General features: G+C 42.0%; 1 protein-coding gene across 3 annotated transcripts in view; it reads left to right on the plus strand.

Annotated features, from left to right (window-relative positions):
* CRHR2 (corticotropin releasing hormone receptor 2) overlaps nt 1-22315 on the plus strand; it is a 129897-nt gene that overhangs the window by 101804 nt on the left and 5778 nt on the right. For all 3 annotated transcript variants that reach the window (XM_048951717.1, XM_048951718.1, XM_048951719.1), the window contains 4 exons: nt 60-132; nt 12547-12632; nt 16042-16177; nt 17871-17912. In XM_048951717.1, the coding sequence (XP_048807674.1) occupies nt 60-132; nt 12547-12632; nt 16042-16177; nt 17871-17912 (337 nt within the window). The remainder of the gene's footprint in view (nt 1-59; nt 133-12546; nt 12633-16041; nt 16178-17870; nt 17913-22315) is intronic.

Raw genomic sequence — 22315 nt, forward strand, 5'->3', positions numbered from 1 at the left:
TTACAATCTACCTTCATTCCTTTTATAAACAGTTTTCTCATTTGTTTTGTTTCTTACAGATGCTGGTTTGGAAAAGAACCAGGGAAATATATCGACTACATATATCAAGGGCCAGTGATTCTTGTTCTTCTGGTAAGGATTTATGTGGGTGGAAGGACACTGCCATGTCCCATTGAGGGATATTTCACAAGCACCTGTGAAGTTCCACTTGTACTTTCGAATACAATAAGACACAAACAAGGTGAAGCGCCTTCACCTTGGTAGCTAACACTGCACGTCAAAAATTGCTGCCATCTGTTTTTGGTTGTTTCCTTGACCTTAGGGGTTCTTCTCTCCTCCTTTGTAATGCTGCTTGCATTCCTTTGTAGAATCTTTTGAGATGTAGCAAGGAAGCACATTCAAAAACAGTAAGCATGCCATAACATCTGCTTCTCCACTTGAGGCTCTTGAGAACTAGATCACTTCCATCCTGCACACTGATTAAAGAAAAGTAGCAATTGTGGTAAGGAATTGCATTTCCTTGTGCAGTCATCTGCATCTCCTCTATCCCCATTATTGCAGTGTATTTATCTGTAGGCCTTCATACTTTAACTTTCCTTCTCAGAGCTGCACACAATTAAAGGCTGTTTGTCTGTGTAGCCAGCACTCTGTCCTCTGTGCCAACCAACAGCAGGCAGAGAAGTTAGGAAGTTTACTCAGAAACTGTTCTGGACCTTCAACATAAAAATACAGGTGCTTTCCCAGGACGTACTTTGTGTGGATGGGCAAGATCAACATTATTAGAAAGGACAATATGGAGAAAAGCCAATCTTCTTACCACAGTAAGAGCCAACTGGGACAGATGTCCTGGCAAAGTTTCCAGGCTCAATGGATTCCCTTTCACTTAGGGCACCAAAAAGGGTTGTAACTGTCCTTAATGCTGCTCCAGCCTCCATGGAGTAGGTATAAATGCCTCAGAGCTTTTTCAAGGCTAAAAAGCTTTTTCAGAGCTAAGCCCTGAGTTCTCACCTTGTCAGGTCTGTGCTTTTCATGTGATTCTGCATGAACTCTGTTGCCTAGGATGCCAGCTACTAATCTAATTGTTTCCTAACCTGGATGTAGGAAAGTTAATTGCTGAATTAACTGTTAAGATGAGGCAAATAGATCACACTGCATGTAGCTGGAAAGAGAAAAAAGGTCTGCTTTTATGTAAAAATTCTTTACAGTGAGAAATATATTTGGGGTGACACGCAATATAATTGTAAGTGAACTCACTGATAAGGAGACCAACTCGCATGCAAATCCTATTTAAATAATGCAAGTTAGCAGTCCTGCAGTATTCAAAACATTTCGTTTTTACATCATGGCCTAGGAGTCTGAACTGTGAATGTACCATAGATCCTTTGTGTCTCTCTAGAAATCCACGAGATCTGTAAAATCCTTGCATGTCACTGCTGGTGGCTACCATAGGTAGATCAGAATCATAAGAATTACTTTTTCATCACCAAATAGCCCTTTCTGCATAATGGCACCAGAGAGGAATGACAAAGGAAAGAACAGTTGAAGGCTCTGTCTATACAGACCATTTGCTCTGCCTGTAATTTAGAGCAGCCCTTAAAACCTTTTAATCCAAACCGATAACCAAACCAAATCCTGAGCACGCCCCATAGCTAGCGAGCTAGTGACCAACCAACTGACCAACCTGACCTATTAAACCATTCCACATTGCTTTGCACTTGAGTTCTAGTTAAAGCACTAATAAGCCATCAACAGTATTTGTACAGTGGGGTGGGGAGCAGCAGGGTAAAGCCCTTTCTTTGTTTTCCTCATGCTTCCTCCCATCAGAAAGCACTGCAGAGTGGGGGAAGGAGCTCTCTGCTAATGTGTTCTGAAAGGTGAATCTGAAAACTTGTGTTACAGTACAGCCCTGATTACCAAAATGTGTTGTGGTTTTTGGCTTTTCTTTAAATAACTGTGAAGTCTTGTGTTTGTAATTAAGGATGAGTGGCTTTACAATGTGTTAAAGCAAGCTGACAGGCTCATGTTGTGCTTGTTATGCAAGTTAAACTGTACATAATGATTCAAGCATCACTTAGAATCACAGAATCTTTTGAACTGGAAGAGTCCTTTAAAGGTCATGTAGTCCAACTCCTCTGCAATGAACAAGCACACCCACTGCTCCATCAGGTGCTCAGAGCCCCATCCAGCCTGACCTTGAGTGTCTGCAGGGATGGGGCACCACCACCTCTATGGGCAACCTGTGTTCCTCACTACCCTTGCTGTAATAAACTTCTTCCTTATGTGCAATCCAAATCACCCCTCTTTTACCTTGAAACCATTTTCCTTTGTCCTATCACAGCAAACCCTGCTGAAGAGTCTGTCCACTTTCTCACATCCCCCCTTTCAATACTGACAGGTCGCTCTCAGGTCTCCCTGGAGCCTTCCCTTCTCCAGGCTGCACAGCCCCAGCTCTCTCAGCCTATCCTTGTAGGGAGGTTTTCCATCCCTGGGATCATTTTTGTGGCCCTTCTCTGGGCACACTGCAACAGGTCCACATCTCTCCTGTACTGAGGACTCCACATCTGGGTGCAGTGCTCTAGGTGAGCTCTCACAGCACAGAGCAGAGGGGCAGGATCCCCTCCCTCACTCTGCTGACCAGCCTGCTTTGGACGCAGCCTACTTAGTGTCCTTGGAGTTACTCACACTTTCAAGGATGCTGTGAGAAGTACTGAAATGAAACCACTGAAATTTAGTGTCTGCCATGAACCATGGTAACACAAACATGTTACCTCTTCCTCTGCCTTATCATATATGGGAGCAAAGCACTGCATCCAGCTGCCTGCTTTTCTCTTCCTGTAACTGAAAAGTGGCCATTAGAAATGCAGGGCACAAAGATTTTAAAAACAACACAGCTCTGCCCCTGACCTCATTACAGCTACAAGTTGGATTTGATCTAATGAAGAATTAAAATTGTTGGGTAGGCTGAGCTTCATGTTTTACAAAACAACATCCAGGATTAATTCTGAGAGAGAGCCATCCTAGAGCTGGAAGATAAGGAGATATAAATGCTACTAGAAGAAATCAATGTTATTTCCAAATGAGGGCTCAGTCTTAAAAGTCCATTAAATTATATGTCCATATGCAAGCACTCAGCCTGTGGCCATTAAAACTGGTTTCACACACAGAGAAGGAAGCTTTAACTAATGCAGATAATTGTATTTCTTGGTTAGTTGAGAGCCAAATGCCCAGTGTACAGCTCAGCTGAGTTCTGGTCACTTGTTAGGCAAAACCAGAATCGTATTCTTCACGAGGGATCATTATACCAGCCCATGGCAATACAGAATCATAGGATCACTAAGGTTGGAAAAGACCTCCGAGATCATCCAGACCAACCGTCCACCTACCACCAATATTTCCTACCAAATCATGTCCTTCAGAACAACATGACTGGAGTGGATAAATATTCTCAGTTCCAAAGGGATGAAAAGTACTTTTAAAGATTCTGAGCCTCTTCAAAAGATGGGATTTCATCTGTCAAACGTTATTTCCGCTGGTTTTGATCTCTCGTTTGTCTCTATGCTCTGGACTGCTGCGGTCCAAGGAAGCATAACACCAAGGAACAGATCTGATCATTACTGGGGAAAATTTAGGTTGGCTGAGAATAAAGCCTTTTTGATCATGCTGACTGTCCTGAAGTTCATCATTAAACCATATTACTTTGTTATGTCTCAGTGTATGAGGACTTTGAACAATGCAGAAGGCATTTGTTCGATGGATTTCTTTAGAAGAAACTTCAACGTTGACCTGCATTAAAACAGTTTCAGAGACAAAGGAGGCTGGATATGAATTCTGATCCTAGGAACCTGTGACAAAGATTGTGAAGTAGAAAATATCCTTAGTCATTCTCCATTGTTTAATTCCTGACTGCACATTGGCTTCAACGCATCCCAGGAGAGACTGAGCCATTCAGTGCACTGATTGCTCAGATTCAATTTCTGATAACACTGGAAAATGACACGGTTGGTTATTTTCTGTTCAAAATAGTGGATTTTTTTTTAATTGTTATTTTTTAGTGTTATTACTATGATATCTTTCCTCAGAATGGCATAACCAAGTTTTCATCGTATATCCCTGTCACAAAGTAAAGAAGGGGCAAAGGGCTGGAAATGCATGCCAGGGAATTGAATGTCAGCATGAATTTATTAAGAAAAATGCATTACTTACATGCAATTTTAAATGTAATTCCTGTCGAAGAGCTGGTGAATCATGAAAACACAGCAAGACTGGAGGAAGAGCCTCAGCAAACAGGCTCCAGGGATGGCTAACTGAGCTGCATTTTTTTCTCATTAATAGTTGTTGTGCACTGACCCCAGATGTGAACCACACTGTGATGTTTCTCAGAGCTAAGCCTGTTACATTTTCAGTTTTTCAAACAGGCATTTCAAATGTTTAGGATTTTTTCAAACGTTACATTCAACTTGAACAGCTATTTGGTCTTCATGAAGTGACATTGCTGCTCTAGGTCTCAGATTCTCCAGCCATAAAGCAAACCTAAAGACGTTTCTCTTCCTTTATGATGTGCTTTGAGATCCCTGGATGCTGTAGAAGAATGAAATGCCCCTTAAGAAAATGGGCTCACCCTTAGAACGATCTTGACCAGGACACAGCTGACACGTGGTCTTTGTGATGTGCTAATTAGCAATGATTTAGCATTCATGCTGAGAAGGCTGGGGCTATTCAACCTGGAGAAGAGAAGGCTCTGCGGATACCTTATAGCAGCCTTGCAGTACTTAAAGGAGCCTACAGGAAAGCAAGCTTTGTCAGGGGGTGTAGTGATAGGACAAGGGGGAAGGGTTTAAAACTAACAGAAGGGAGATTTAGATTGGGTATTAGGAAGAAATTTGCTCCTATGAAGTTGGTGAGGCACTGGCATTGGTGCCCAGAGAGCTGTAGGCTCCTGTCCCTGGAGGTAACCCAGGCAAGGCTGGATGGGCTGTAGGTAACTTGGTCTGATGAGGCTGGGACTGGGACTGGGACTGGGACTGGGACTGGGACTGGGACTGGGACTGGGACTGGGACTGGGACTGGGACTGGGACTGGGACTGGGGCGACTTTAGGTCCCATCCAACCCCAGCCATGCTGTGATTTTTGGGGGTGTGATCAAAGTTTGCCACAATACTCAACCTCGCCAATGGATTTTTGTAGCAGCATCGTCTCTGTTTTATTTTCTTTCTAATTCCAAACAAGTTTTGTTTCTTTTCTTGAGTGCTACAGGGAACTGAGATGAGATTTTCAGGGAATTAGCTTATTTCTTTCTTTAATTAAAATACCCAGAGCTCATAATTCTTTGTATAAAGTTGATTGCTTTACTTCCCCATTGCATTTAACTTTATGTCATGTGGTTTTGTGTGTCACGATTCACTTAATAGTGTGAGTCCCTGTACAACTCTTTGCAATCAGCTTTTGTTTTTGCTATCCTGAGTAGCTTAATATCCTGTCAGCCCGCTCCTCGTTCCCTTTTGTAGGTCTACGCTGAATAGCATAAAGCCACTGCTGGCCTCTCTCCATTGAGAAAACAGATTATACTTTCCTGCATTTTCATTCTTGTACTTTTTATGTGATGCTACTCCATCCAAACTTAGCCAGATTTCTAAAGGAGCCTTTGGAGAAATGCTGAGTTCCTTCCAGAACCTGACTACCAGTAGGCTCTCCCATGTCCCCATGCTCACTCTTTCAGAGGACTTCACAAACCAGGTCATTCCTCCCCTTTAACAACTGTAATTACCACCAATTACCAAATCATTGTATACTACCACTAATTTATCCAAGCTAGAATAATCAAGTTCATGACATACACGGCCCATTTTCCAATAGATGTAAAGGAATAGTAACAATTTAAACAATTTACTTGAGAGGATATTTCCCACTGGTGCAAGGATGTTTCAATACAACAGTTTATAATAGCTGTTTGATTTGACTCAATATTTTTTCCCATCCTGTGTCTCAGTTCATCACTCTAATTGCAGAAGCCCTGCACCTGTGTATGCATCTATATGCATTTCATGTTTTCTTTCTCTGAAAAGCATCTCCTAGTTCTTCACAAACATCTTTATTACTAATATAATTGCTTCTCTGAATATTTTATTACTTTCCATTGACTTTTCTCACTCCTGCTTGCAATTCAACATCGTGTTCTGAGACTGAGAATTTTTCTTCTGTTTTTATTATTACTGATCTGTCTTTCTTTTTCCCTTCTTCTTATTGACTAGTGTATGGTTTTTCTCAGCCCCTGGATTGTTGATTAGTTTTCCTAATGAGTTTTTTTTTTAATTTCCTTCTCTCTACAAATTTCTAGTTCTTCCAATGCTAAGATGATTGTAGTTCATGCCTTGCAAACTTGTGACATATCTGAGTTTCTCTTACAAGACATTTGTCGTCATTTTCACTGGTTTGCAAGCATGCTCTCATAGCTAACATACCCATAAGGACACCCTTAGGATGGAGATAAAATGCTAATTTGATTTGATTGAATTTATCACCCATTCTGTCATTACTGCTGTTTCTCTCTTCCTGATGTTTAAGCTCTGCAGCTCTAGAGTCAGTAGTGCCCTCAGGAACAAAAATCAATGCGTACAATACTGCATCCACTCTCACAGTGTCTCTTCCTATAATTTCTAATTCTGTTTGTGAGACATGTTCTACAGCTGATAAACTTGACCAGAAGCAGTTGCCCAGAAAAATCTATCTGAAATTCATCCTGTCAGGTGTCTCCTTGTATTCAGCATCCTTTCAAGCTGGGAAGTCAGATTTCATCATCTGTGTTGGATGGTTACCCTTTGAAGAAAGACTCTCTTGAGTCTGTTCAGATAACACCTTGAGCCTCTGCGGCCTGAGCAACTGCCAGGTGAACATTCACAGCAATATGCCAGTGTTTTAGGCTGTCATTCATATCGTTTTGGTCATCTCTAATGTGATGGGGGGTGATTTGGTTGTTGAGGGGCTATCATTAATAGAGGTAGGACAAGAGAGAATGGTTTTAAACTCAAACAGGGGAGGCTTAGGTTAGATACTAGGAGGAAGTTTTTCACTGAGAGAGTGGTGATGCACTGGCACAGGTTGCCCAAGGAGGCTGTGGATGCCCCATCCCTGCAGGCATTCAAGGCCAGGCTGGATGTGGCTCTGGGCAGTCTGGGCTGCTGGTTGGTGACCTGCACACAGCAGGGGGTTGGAACTGGATGAGCATTGTGGTCCTTTTCAACCCACGCCATTCTGTGATTCTATGATATGGTTCCAGTCAGGTCAGGATGGAATTAACACTTACTATAAAGAAACACTGCATCTATTAATGCGTCTGCATTCATTTCATTTTTGCTTTTTCTAAAAAGCTGATGACTTCAGTTTTCCTATTGATTTTGTTTGTTTGTTTGTGTGCCATTGTTGTTTTTACTACTATATTTATTTCCTGGTGTTACAACATTCAGTGTATTCCTGGCTTGCCAAATGAAACAGCTGGAGAGAAGCTTTGTTGAGTTATGTGACTTAGAGATCTCATGGTGGGTGTCTTGACTTGTAAGAGTCCTACAGTGTTTTTCTTTAACAAAACATTTTGAATATGACATATTTCAGGGCAGGCAGGTGTCCTGGAAGAGTAGGGTGAGGATCGCAGATGGGGGCTATAAGATTGGTAAAAAGGCACTGGGCATCTCATGTGTGATGCAGGGCTCTAGCAGTAGCTGGTGTCATCCTGACTGCAGCTGGAGTTGGATTTGATGTTAGGTCAAAGCATGGATGAAGACAGGGCTCTGTGCGCTCATGTGTAACACGAGACATTAGGTAGGGAATTAGCCATTCATCAACCACCTTCTCTTTTCCCCACCAAAACTCCATTCAATCCTACACAATCTTCAAGATGCATGCAGTCCTGTTGTGCATGCCCAAAGCATTGGTCTTTCACTGCTATAATAGGGAGACTCATCCATTGACTCCCTGTTCCTAACTATCCACTGTATCATGTCTTGCTCCTCTTAGTCACATCTCTGATCAGAATCCATTTTCTATCACTTTGCTGCGTGCCAAAAGAAGACATTATAGTGACCACGACCTCCAGTAGGGGAACTCCAGTGATAACAGGCCCCTCTGAGAATCATGTCAGGACAGTGTGACAGAACAATTAAAAAGAGGCATGAACTGGCAGAGTTTTCCTTTGAGGTCAGGATGACAGCTAAGATGACTGCTTTGCTGCCAATTTGGGTTACTTAATCCTGGAGGGGATTTTACCACATTGCACAAAAACACAAAGGCTAAGTAGATTATTATTTACGTTCCCTGGGAGTGAGGAGGATGAGCAAGCATTCTGGGAAGCAAAGAAATACAAGCTTTCTGCAAAGCATAAAATAAGAAGCCCAACAGAAATGAGGAAAATAAACGCTAGCTGCCCATTAAGCTCTCAAAAGGGAAGAAGAGCTTAACGACTTTGCATTTAAGTTCTTGATTTTAATGAAAACTGCAAAGAAGCCTTTGTACTCTTTTATGCTGCTTGGAATACTTTGGCTATTTCATCTGTCTGAGGGAGCTGAATTTCCACTCAAATGGAATTTGAGTGGAAGGAAATTCAGTTTTTTTTGTACGTTTTTAATAACCAGAATCTCTCACTGTAAAGTTTATGTTGGTTCAAAAGGCCTTCCAGGTTTAAAAATTCAGATTAAAATCGATCTCTGCCAAAACAGGTGATCCAAGTGCTTTCTGGATCACTGACTTATAAAACTATTCTTGAGCTCGGAATTTTCATCCCAGTTCGGGAAAGGAAACAAGAAACCTCCAAAGTCCTGGCAAGTAGTGAAAGCTACTTCTTTCCCAGCTGTAACTGGAGAGGGTCTTATTCCAGCAATAAGGATATTCTTAGCACACCACAAATAACAGTGAGAGAATAAGAAATAAGTTCTTTTATGCTATATTCCGGATCTTGCCTTTGGATTGATTTTATCTGCCAGTGCATATCAAGGGAAAAATCCTTAATTCTGTTTTCCATTATGAAGCAGAAAATGTGTTATATAAGCAGAACTGAATAAGAATATCAAATCAGATTAAAGATGAATAAAAAGGATGCTCTGGCTGTCATCACTGCTTCTCTTAAATATCCATTCATCAGCCTCCATTAACAGAATTGATGTGTGCGCTTTGCTAGAGCTGCCCAGTTCGGAGAGAAATTCATGTGTTGATACAGAAATGCAGTAGTAACAAAAAAAAGTCCTTAACAGATAATTGTGTACTTAGTTGGATGCAGTACAGAGGCTTTTCTCTAGGAAAACTCACTTTGCAGTGGTAAGCTCTTTTCTCTTTTGAGATGCTACTGTGTATATACATAAATGTACACGGAATAAACACCAGAGACTTGATGTTCCATGCTTCTAAATCAGACTCATTCAGGTAGTCACTAGAAAGTGTGGTTCTGCTCCAGCTGAGAAAACAGCTCCATTTTCCTTTCAAAGATTTCCACTCTGAGCTATGTGCAGCACTCTGTTCCCTGTTTGGTTCTCAGATTGTCTTCTCTCCAGATTGAACTCAAACTATGAATTAACTTCATCCCTGTGAGCTGTGGTATGAGATCCACCGCAGACAAATGGATCGTAAAATCCATCTGATCACGTGTTGAAAATCTATCTTCACATTGGACCTCTGAGTGCTACTAATAGGTGCAAATGAGCCACATGTCCTGCTGTAATGGTCTTTTAATAGCAGTCGTTAAAATGGAACACAATTGAGTGTGCTTCTGGTAGGCAAAACCTGAAAAAAAAGTATTTCAGTGTTACCCACTTGCATCTTTTGTCCTGCAGTTTTCTGCTTGCTGAACTCTGATGTTGTCCTGTTCCAGCTCTTAAAGACCTCCCAATGAAATCCAAGTGGAGGCAAAAAGGAAGCCTTGGTGTTGGCACCACTGAACGTTTTAGAGGCTTTCATATAGCATAGTGTCAAAGACCCTCAGGAGGTACAGCCACGTTCACTCCATCCAGACTCAGGTGGGATGCCCCTAAATGATGTGAAATATCAGTTTGGATGGATGACTTTGTGTGGGTGACTCTTTCAAGCCCAAACACTAGTTCTTCCCAAAACCTGTTCAGGCCTCACTGTTCCTCTCTGCCAGTAAATGTTAAAAAGGCCCTAGCAAACCTTCCTCTGACACCTGGGCAACCTTTTACACTGAGCACTGATGTATCTGCATTCCTGTTGCTGTCAACGTGTGTTTGTGCCACCTGTAGCCCACACCTAAGCACCTACGTTGGACAGTGCCATCATTTATGTCTGTTGGCTGAGTTCTGTACCTGACGTGGCCTCCATTGGCAGTCAGCATTAATGCTGCCAGCCAGATAAGCAAGCCAGCTGACGCCAGGCATCAGGGCAAGCACACATGAAAGTCTAGGTGAGAAGTATTAATACATCTTTTCTGAATGTCAGCACTGGTTTCTTTCACCAGCCCTCGAATGGGGAAGCTTAGGGAAAAGAGTGAGGGAATGAAAAATTGATTTATATAGCATGAGTATCCCTGGTGAAATTAACCCTCAAAATCTTCTGCTCATAGTTCTCCTTCTGGACTGACGAATCACACAACACAATTTAATTTCAAAGAAGATCAAAAATCCTAATCTTTCTGAGGGAGCCTATGGCAATTTAATTTCTGTTCCCTGATATCACGTCAAACTAGAACTCTTGTAACTTGAAATGCTTTCTCCAGTCCAGTTCATCATGTTAATCCCATGTGATTGGTCTTCATATTTGAAACTTACCCTTGCCTAAGAGCCTATAATTCCATCCACCACCTTCCATTATGACTGCAAAAGTGGCAAGTTTTTGATCAATGACTTGATAGAAGTGACCCAAACCTGACTCTGAGCTGATGAAGAACCACAATACTTGGTAGTTTAATTCCAGAGGCAAAGGTTTTCTTTCTGTGGGTGGAGACCCCCATCTCCTGCCCCTCAGTAGAGTCCAAATGTTTCTGTTACTGAAGGATGATGCAGTCACAAATGTGAAGAGTTTAAGATCCACATCAAACCAGTGATTTGAGGCATCTGTCTCTGATGACTGAAGTGAGAAACAGTTGACTTCAATTTCTGAAATGCAACAAAGACAATTCTAGTAAGAACACATGCACAAACTGCGCTGTTTTATTTATTTCTTGGACTCCCTATGGCCCTGCTCTGCTAAGAAAAACATTTCTTAAAATGTCACATGACTCTTAGAGCAATATTGTGGTCTTAGAGCAACGTTTTGGTCTCAGAGCAGCATTTTGCTATCTCACTTAACAAGCATTTAACGTACAAAATTCCCAACACTGCCTGTCTCCCATTGAGTGCTTACTGCACCATTTGTTATAAATAATACTACTGTAAACCACAGGGAATGCTTTGATGGATGCCAAGATATTGTAATCATGGAAATATATCACATTTCATTGGGGAAAATAAAGAGCATATTTTGAGAACACCTTTATATTAGCACCTCTGCTGCAGTGCCCATAAATAGTTGGAAGTCAGTCGGAATCGCTCTGTTCACAGACTACAGAATGCCAAGACTCAGGAAATGAGAGAGAAATATGTTGATAAACATCTTTTCTCACAAGCTTAGGTTGTGACCTCAGCAATCCAGAGATAATTGTCCTGCAGCCCTGTCACAGTGCATCGCCAACAAATTTGAGACAAATCAGGATGTTGCAGGCTTTCCTACTTTGTGCTGGAAGCAACACACACCTTTCTAGGTGCCAAATTCTTCTATCACAGTCTACAATTCAGAATCTTCTTTTCAGATTTTCTTTTTTTTCTCTTTCCTGTTTACACTGGGAGGAAACTTGTGTAAGAAACTCGCTAGCAGATGCAAAAACAGCAATTAGAGCAAATCTCAATTCTCAGCAGTGATGTTGTAATGGAAATAATCATCACCCGCCTCAGCAGATTAAAAAGGGAAATGATAAATCCATCGTCTCACCTTTAGAGACAGTGCAAAAAAAACCCCACCACATATTTGTAAGTGGGATTCATCTGCTCTGTTTTAAATGTCTCTTGTAGAGTGCAATGAGTAGACTCCATTGAATCTAATGGGAGTCTGGTGTGACTAGCTTATATTTGGATTTCTGCACTGCAGTCTTGTATTTTGGGTACTTAGGTGGGGAGTCCTACCCAGCCATTACAGCCTGCCATGTCAGCACACCATAGAACTGCCAAATACACCATGCAGGGAGCCTGGGTGAGCTGATTCAGAGTCAGTGCAAAGAGCCAAACAAAGCCCACCCTCACCTCCTCACGGCCCCACGGAAGGAGTAAAGGGGTGTGGAAATGAAGCTGCTTGCTGGGACCATCCATTTTGTTCATTCCTCTTTTGAAGGGATTAATAACTGTTGGGTATTTGCTGCATTATCTGGTATTTCTGGTAACTGCTGCAGTCGGTGATAAAGCCAGGTGGCTGGGTTTGATCAGATTGGAACTGCAAAATGTGCCTTTTAAGGTGTATCTTATCCTTTAAGACTCTGTTTGACTCACTGATCTTACTTTTTCCTCTCTCTTCCTTCTTTTCCAGATCAATTTTGTATTTCTGTTTAACATAGTTAGAATTTTAATGACAAAGCTGAGAGCTTCAACCACTTCAGAAACAATACAGTACAGGTAAGTCAGCTGGTGCTTCTTGCTCCTTGTGTGGTAGCAAAGAACTGCCTTGCCCATCCTGTCCTCGTCCCATGTTTGTCTTTCCAGATGCCACTGTGATCTCAGAGGGTGTCCTTCTCACCCCACAAGTATATTTATTACATAAATACGTAATGACAGTGAGGGTTAGACCATTTATTTAGTTAATGTGGTGGATCAGTGGAAAAGTGTTCAGTCCCTTCTAGATCTCTATCCCAGGCTCCAGCTTTGTAGATGCAGAACAATGCAGTATCAAGACTTCCCAGTAAATCACGTGTGTGTGCATATTAAGATCTACATTCGTAATAAGATTCTAACAGAGCCAGGATTTAAAGAAACAACAGAGCCTGCAAAGCATTCATATCATATCTGTAATCAATAGCAGTATTACTGCTGATTACTGTGCACATGCAGTAGAGTTTAATTATATTTTTTAGTGCTGAGTGTGGGACAGAAAGCTGTTAGTGCTCTTTCCTTCAGCTGGCACCAGCATTAGTGTAACCACGCAGTGGGCTGCATCAGGGCACCAACCATCAATTACCAGTTTATGGGATTCCTTCTCAGGCAGAGCAGTTCCCGGGGCTGGCTGACCATGCCACCTCCCAAACAGTGTGGCAGAAAGAGAAGGATGGGGATGTTTAGCCCAACACAGCAGAAGGAAGGCAGCCTGGCCCCTCTGGCAGTGCTGTGAACTTAGATCAGACCCCAACAGTCCCAAAAGAAAATTCTTAGAAATAAGGAGACACTGAGTGCCTTTCCTCTATTGCCATTTGTAGTGCCTTGCCAAATGGGCCAGTGTTTTGGATCATTTATGGACAGACAGGTTATCATTCTGAGAAATAGCACTGTTTTTGTGGGGTAATATTGTCCATAACATCATTTCTAGACAAAATCTCAGTGCATCAAACTGAGGCTTGAATTCTGAGTTCCTCAAATCAGCTTGCTCTTGACTTCAGAGGCAGTTCTGCAGTAATGGAATTTTGTTTTTCTACCTGGTTGCTTTCTTTCACTCCTGTCTGGGGCCTGGGGACAAACGTGAAATTAATGCAATGCTCTGATTCCTTTGCTCACATTCTTCTTTGTGCATTTCACGAGAGAAAGATGATCAGGGGGCTGGAGCACCTCCCCTATGAGGACAGGCTGAGGGAGTTGGGCTTGTTCAGCCTGGAGAAGAGAAGGCTGCGGGGTGACCTCATTGCAGCCTATCAATACCTGAAGGGAACCTACACCCAGGAGGGGAGTAAACTCTTCAAAAGGGCTGACAACAGCAGGACTAGGGGAAATGGATCCAAGTTGAAGGAGGGAAGATTTAGGTTGGATGTTAGGGGGAAGTTCTTTACTAGGAGAGTGGTTAGGCCCTGGAACGGGCTGCCCAGGGAGGTTGTGGATGCCCCGTCCTTGGACGTGTTTAAGGCCATGTTGGACGGGGTCCTGGGCAACCTGATCTGAATGTGTATGTTTGGTGGCCCTGCTAGGCAGGGGGGTTGGAACTACATGATCCTTGGGGTCCCTTCCAACCCGGGTGATTCTGTGATTCTGTGAAATGAAAGGGGGAAAAAAAATCCTTTTTTCGTGCTCAAAGCTGATGCCATGAAACTGAAGTTAGTGTTTAAAAAAAAAAAAGTACACCAAAAAAAAAGCCCTACCCAGCACCAATTCAAATCTCATTATATTGTACTCCCTGCTGCAGTTGGCAGGGATTAGAGATATTAGATTTGGAGGCAATCTAAAGTAACTGCCTTTGTCCTTGAACAGATGATATCCCCACTACAAGCTCTGTTGGTGAATCTTCTATTTCACAGCCGAAATAGGAACCTTTTGGATTCCTGGAACCTGGAGCAAGCCTTGCTTAACATTTGTTAAGCAAGTAATAAGTAGTGTGGCAGTGTGGCAGGTAGTTTGTTAAGACCACTGCTGTCTGATGATATTGGTAGTGTTTTTGTGCTCCCCTGCTTGCCTACCTGTCTTTATCCATCTCTTACAGCCTTACTATCTGTAAGAGGTCTGCAGAGACTTAGCAAAATGTGTTGTGTGTGCTTGCAAAGTATTTTACAGAATGAGGTTGTTCTGCTCGTAGTATCCCAAGGCACTGTTATAGCCCCAAAAAGAAAGATTAGCCTCTGATAATTCTATTAATAATAACTTATGCTTCAATGTGCACCATACATTTGTTATTGTAAGATGGCCCTAAACCACTGTGTTGAGGGTACAGATGCTGCAGAAGGAGCATTTACACTCCAGACAGAATCAAAAGGTGGGCATAAGGCAGGTCTTGCTTAGCAGTCCTGGCCAGGTGCAGGATTTATCAGTTATCCTCCTGAGGTATAAGGGCTCACTCAATTGGCTTCAGCCTAATTGTCATGGAGATAGGACAGAAACTGCCTGGAGGAAGTAGAAAGAAGGGTGTAAAAAAGACTTCAGTTTGTTCAGGGGATGAAGAGGATTGAAAGACAAAGGCTTTCCCAGAACACTTCTTCAGGTCATCCAGCACTGGTCAGAAACAATTCACATGCTCACTCCTGGTTTCAAAGTGAAGGCTGATGGTTTTTCCCTTCTCCCTGCTAAACTCAATCCAGTCTTTTGTGCTGAACTTGTGTTGCCCTTTGCCTGAGGGCTCCAGGAGCCTTCACCTTGCATCCCACAATAAGGTCTTGAACGTCAGGCCTGTTCCTGTAGATGGAGGCCAAGAAGTGTCCAAAGCTTGGCTGTCCTCCTGGGCAAATGCTCAAGTTCTTTGGCCATTATGCAAATAGAGACCTCTGCTGCTGCCCTTAGAAAATGCCCTAGCAGCATGCTCTGAGAGCCACAGAATCCTGAAAGTTGGAAAAGACCACTAAGAGCACCAAGTCCAATAGCAGCCCATCCCACCGTGCCCACTGCCCACATCCCTCAGTGCCACATCTCCATGGCTCTACGACACCTCCAGGGATGCTGACTCCACCACCTCCCTGGGCAGCCTGTGGCCACTACATCACAGCTCTTTCTGGTGGAAAATGGAGCTTCCTACTGGGAGTACTTGTATGCCTTAACTCTGAACACCTGTGTTAAACACTGGGCAGAATTTTACATGTGAATGCCTATCTGAAAATGGTTCTTTTCTCTTGTGACTGTACATATTGGACAGATCTGAGTAGCTGTGTCTCAGGACATCCTTCTGTTTCTTCTCAGCTACCCCGTATTCAACAGGTAGAGGTGCTGAATAACTTAAGCAGGCACCTAAGTTCCCCCTCCAGCTAATGTAGGTACTTCCCTCTGAACTGCTCTGTGTCTTGTGCCCTCTCCCCATTTAAGGACTGGATTTTTTTGGTCTGTGTCGTTACAGAGTGGTATAATGTCAGGTAACAAGCATGGTTCTCTCCTGTGTTCACTGGTGGTTATTTTCTCCCAACAGGAAGGCAGTCAAAGCAACTTTAGTTCTTCTGCCTCTGCTAGGCATCACATACATGCTTTTCTTCGTCAACCCTGGTGAAGATGACATTTCCCAAATTGTCTTCATCTACTTCAATTCATTTCTGCAGTCTTTTCAGGTAGGAGGACAATTTTATATTTGGGTATTGGCTACTGCTAAAAGGATCCTTAGTGCTTTTCAACCATGAATCTTACAGCAATTAATTACATGGCAAACGATTACAGTTGAAAAGAACTCAGCTTTATTTATGCTTACTTAATAGATGTATACAGCATATCTCATGGAGTGGAGATCTCCCAGGTGTGTTCCACAGGGATTCATTCACCTCCCTTATCAGCACTGTGTTCACTCTATAGCTACAGCCCCATCTAAAATCAGCACAGATAATGTTTCATCCCATCACAAATTGCCTCAGAGAGGATGATGAGTCATGCTTCCAAACTGCCTCTCTCTCTTCACAGATTGAGCTGAGATTTAAACTAGATGTTTCCAAAACAAAGGAAAACAGCTCCTGCCTGTTGGGGATACTTGATTAAGACATTAACGATGTCTTCCATATTACCCAGCTCCCACTCCAGCTCTCCTGCAGCACCAGACTAACCAGCTCTATGAGTAGCTGTACTCTATTTCCTCCTTCCACTGAATTTTAGAGGATTTCTGCCAGCATGTAAAACACAGTGGAAGGTAATTGTCCCAGCTTTCTGAATCTGGTAAAAAAATACCATAAAAAAGGCAAGGTGGCTGAGATCATTAAGTTATGTTCAGCCATTTACCTTTGCTTAGGTGTGTTCTATAACCTTGTTTCTGCTTGAAGATTCTCTTCAGCAGGAGTGGAATTATTGCTGTTATTAATATTTTACTTATGATATCTACAGGAGCAAACACTCTGATGCCCAGAATATCAATTCAAATGTACAGTACACAGGCTGTCAAGCCAAATCTAAGGCTCTGGAAACCAGAAGTTTTGGATTACTGTATTTACTGACTGCATGTTTAGCTTTGAAGCACAGAGCATCCTACCAGAAATTGAAAGTCAAAAAGGAAAGTGATAGTTTTAATCAACAAACAAAAGGACTTCAGACCTTTACAGTGAATCAACTCATGTTTTTCATTCCCTGAAATTAACTCTATTACTCAAAAACTGCTACACTGCTTGTCTTATTGTTAGCATTACAAAGGCATACATAAGAAAGGATGCATGGTGAATATCTCCTTTATGGTGGCAATAATTGCAGACCATTGCTGAAAACAGAAGAAATGGGACTCTGCTCATGGGTTTAAAAATGAAAATGTCATCATGTTGTCACCTAATCCTATATTACAGTCATTACAATCTTTGCAGCCATTAGAGAGGTGCAGTCAATTGATTCCTCAGAGCACTGCAGCTCACTTGAATGTAAGCAATCCAGTGATGCACTTGCCCCCACAAGAGCATCTGAGGCCATTTGACACCCAGTGTGGTATGTAAGACATCTGCACTGAGTTGGCAGGCATTAACCAGGACCTGTGAAGGGCTCTGCCACTCTGCCATTCTGGGGGAGACAGCTGGAAGCTGGAGGGAGGCTTTAGCACATCTGGATGGATAATTTGCTCTATCAGTGTCTGGGTTGTAGCTCTCGTGTTTTAAGAGCTTGCTGCAAGACACCTGGAATCTCATGAAATTGTAGGGCAAAGATTTTGTCTGGCTGTAAGAGGATCATTAAGACATCAGCAAGGTTGTGTTTATGCTCAGGATGATGCCAGGATAAAACACAGCCCCCAATTCTGAGTGTTCAAATACCGAATAATTGACTGTTTTCTGTTCTTTCCAGGGTTTCTTTGTGTCAGTATTTTACTGCTTCTTGAACGGTGAGGTAAGTAGTGTCCTCTGCTGTCAGTGCCATTAGTTCTCAGGAGGTGGAACCTACTTCAGTGCTTGCTTGTGCAACACGGGATGTTTTCACATGGGGCTGCAGCCCCATCAGTCTGTTCTCAGAGAAGTTTCTGTTAACGTGCATCTGAATTTCCCAGCTCTCTTAGTCAGTGTCCTTTGTTCAGAAGGCTTTAAACCATTCTGCTCCAACTGGGAGGCAAGGGCAGAGGAAAAGAAATATTCCCAGATTATATATTTTTTTCCTCATTTTAAGACTTCTTTCCATTTTCTCAGTAATTCCAAATACGATTTCTGGGCATAAATAAGCCTTACTTCTCATCTGGGCTCTTGTTAACGACTATGCTAAGGGTGACCCATTTTTTATAAAGGGATGCCATCCTGAGGTGAGTGAGCTTTTCTGTGAGGTTCTCTCTGAATGAACAATCCCTGTTGTAGAAGGGTTGGGAACAAGGTCACTGTGCTACTTTGGATTAGTTTTGGGGACTAATATTCATGTAAGGAATGTTTCACTAATACCTATTAATGTTTGACTTACACCCTAAAGTCTCAGAAAATTACATTTTTTTCTGTGGTTGCAATGCCTGCATCTGATTTATCTGCATTAACACATCTTCTTTGTCCAGTTAAAGTTCTCTGGAAGATCTGGAAGATCACTGTCTAAGATCATGAGCCCACTTCCCATCTCTTCCAACGTTAGGAAGTTCAGACATAATCAGACAAGGCAGCATGAATTATTTATGTTTCTCCTCTATGCCTTGATAGCAACCTAGCAGATCTGGAAGGATTTCTGTACCAGTGATTTTCCCAGTTATATCACACTACCATTGCAATTTACATTTTTCACTTCTTTGGTAGTCAGTTCAAGGTTAAGATACCCAACTTGAGTGATGTGAGTCTTGATTCATTTTCCCAGAAATGGGTATCTAGTGTCACTTGAGAGGCTGTCAAGTATTTGAGTCATCCCTGTGGCTCTACCAGATGGGATTTATGACCTGTAAGAAATCCACATCTTCTGGGTGGGCAGTGGGAAACCAAAGGGGATACAATGGGGTTTCTGTGCAACTACTTCATACTGGTCAGTACAATCTCTTTCTCATCAGCATAGTCTACAATAGATTTGCTCACTTAAGCAATTCTAGACTTCACTGACAGTATGGACTAGCTCTCTACTCACTCTAACGCTTGCCTAGATATTTGGCTCCCGTGCAGACACCTACAAACAGCTGAAGTTGTGAGCTAAACCTTCCCTGTATCCATGTTTACATCTCTTGTGCAAATTCAGGTTGACTGGCTAAACCATTATATCTGCTTTTCTGAGATAGAACTTAAGGCTAAGTTCCTAAATATTGCAGCATTTTCTCTTTCAAAAGAGTAAAAGAAATGTGGACTCATCTTATGGTACTATGGGTATGATTTTAAATTCATAAGGATTTGAAAGGGTGGAGTTACACGCTCAGTTCTAGCTTCAGATCTGCAAAGCTTAGAAACAAGTAGAAAATTCAATTAAATTTCAGAGACTTTTGAGTTTTCAGTGCCTCTGCCCAGAAAAAGATTGTATCTTATAGTGCACTGTTATAAAACCTCTCCCTGGTGATAGTGCCTATCCTCCCCAGATCTCCACGCACTCATAAAGCATTCCAAAAACAGATGATGTTTCTCTCATTGCATTCTGAAGGCCACATCACATCCCATTGCAAAACTTTGCCATTATGCTGTGTCTTACCTCCTTGTGAAGGGAAAGGCCTTCGAATTGCCAGCCAAAGGCACAGATGAGGGCCTTGGTGGTTAGCATAGTAAAAGAGCTTCTCCTTCTTGTTAACTTCCATATCTCAGCAGTGAATGCCATATTGACTTATTGCTCAGTTAGATATGCAGTGTCTGTATTGCTTAGTCCATGTTAGTGGCATTGCATTGGAAAAGAAGCACCAAAATACCATTTGCATTCTCCTGACTTCAGTTGCCCTCTGACAGTCATCCCCAGTAGGAGCGGTGATGAAGGGAGTGCCACTCCATCTCCCAGCACCATAAGTCAAATCCACAGCAGATTTGTCTCACTGAATAGTTAACTGCATAACATGATGAGTGCCATGCTACGAAGACTTTTGTTGGAGAAGTGAATCTGCATAAATATCCGTATGGAATTACGATTGCAGAACTTTCATAAATTTCCTCCTTGTAGAACTGCACGAAATCTTTATAAATATCACCGAAGCCCTGACGAATTATCATCTCTTCAATCAACCTAGTATTCCTGTCTGTGTGATAGATGGGCTGATGATTTGCTATCTCAGAAGTTTATAAATACTTCAAGTTCTCCAGTTATGACAGACTTGGGTGCTTTGAATGCACGTAATAGTCTTCAACAGGTTATTCAGTCCATGCAGTGCCTGTCCTACTCTTAATTATGACACAAGCAAAAGGATAGAAAATACATTAATTTAAAGCTTTAATAATGCTGTGATCTCAGCTGCATCTCTGCCATTTCATATTTGACACTGATGCCAGTAATTGTCTATAGTAGAGCTAGCAACCATCAGCAGTAGCACTCACAATATGGATCACAGATGACACCAACGTTTCTGTCTTTTTTTTGGTGTCAATGTTCTACCTGTTACATTTGGCAAAAGAGAAAGCAGGTAGGAGTTTTTGCTGTGTAACATCTTGTAGCCTCCCCACATTTAAACCAACTTGTCCTTATGATATAGAGCAGAAATTTGTTTCTCTTTCTGCGTGCTCATTTGCCCCAGATCAGAGACATGACACAAGATGTATTACTTGAATAATTCTAATTTCCAGTTGGAGAAGGCACCTCCAGCACTCCAGCTGAAGATGGTACATATGTAATACAAGACTTCACCATAAAAGGTCCTGGCCTTGATTTTGCAGTGCTTTGGTCTGACAGTTCTGCAGTGGAATCACTGAAGAGAAAAACAAACTATGAAACTGATGATCTCAGTGCTGAATTCAGCTTTACATGAGGCGGTGTTGTTGGCATGAAGCTGTACTGAATGGAATACACCTTTGCAGAACACTGGACGATTCTTACTGCACTTCACTGAAAAATATTTAGGATTTTTGAGTTGAAATTTATTCTGTCTAGATCCTTTTGCTTGTAACAATATAATAGTGTATAAGCAGTGTTGTGCTTTCATGTTATTTCATCTTCATGTAAGTATAGATGAGCGTACAGATTTATAAAACTCACTACATCGTGTCTTTAGCCTCTGCAGTGAATTCATCCAGTAACTGATAGTGTGTGTTTAATTGAAGCTTTTTAGAGGGATGTGTAGCGTAGGAAGAATCTCACAGGGCACCTCTTATTTTTCTGACAGTAATCTTCAGGAGTGAATGTTGAAAGAAAACATCACTACCTATCGAGGTCACAGCCAGATCTGAAATTGGAAGAAGGCTTGGTGAAGGTTCTAGACATACGTGGAGGATCCTTAGAGTTGCTTGCTTTTCACTACATGAAATCCAGGAAAAATATTTGTTATAACTTCATTCCCAGAAGAAGCTCACTTAGGAGGCCTAACAACTAATCAATGAGGACAGTTTAATTGGGCTTCATAGCCCATGGGGCTTTGCATAGGGGAGCATCGGGGAAGCCATAGCGATGCTCTGTAGCAATTTAATCACTGTTCATCTCTAGGCTCACTGCTCATCTGGGGGTTCTTTGTACTTTTGTCTCCAGGCTTTTTAGTAGCTTCTGCTCACAGGCAGCATTTCTATTAGCTTATTAATTGATTCCTGATAAAATATCTTTAAAGAAAATGGGTCTTCCCTCTAGCTTTCTATCCACTGTGGTATCCAGACCTCCTTTCCAGCAATGATCTTTTCCTGAGAGAGAAAAGAGAGGTGAAAGAGTTCAATTATTGTATTTCGTATTCCAAATATATCTGCCTGTAGGAATCTGTTAGCCTTGGTCTTGCAGCTGCTGTTGGTTGCAGTCTGAAGAGCAGGAGATCAGATCTCAGATGCTTCACCTTCCTCCCAAAATGAAATAAAGTATTTCTGGTCAGCTTCTGGTAACCCTTCAGAAGAATGAGAACTTCACAATAGGCCCTACTCCAGTCCTTTTACCTCATCAAAAGCGTGGTGGAAACAAGATCATTAATGGGGAAGGATCCTTGCTTCCAGAGAATTTCTAATAGTTGCTGAATGCTCCATGTAATTTTCAATGACCATCAGAGTTGACTCTTGAGAAAGTTCTGTGATCCTTGGAAAACCTCACAACCATAATAGGAGATAATAACACTGTACCATAGCAAGATGCTTAGGAATGGAGGTGGTGACGTGTGAAAATGACCCTCGTTTATGAAGTGATAGTGCTAGAGAATGGATAGACACAGAAGTCCCCACTATCGAACTGAATGACAGAAATGA

This window comes from Lagopus muta, chromosome 7 (genome assembly GCF_023343835.1).
Source record: "Lagopus muta isolate bLagMut1 chromosome 7, bLagMut1 primary, whole genome shotgun sequence".
NCBI lineage: Eukaryota > Metazoa > Chordata > Aves > Galliformes > Phasianidae > Lagopus > Lagopus muta.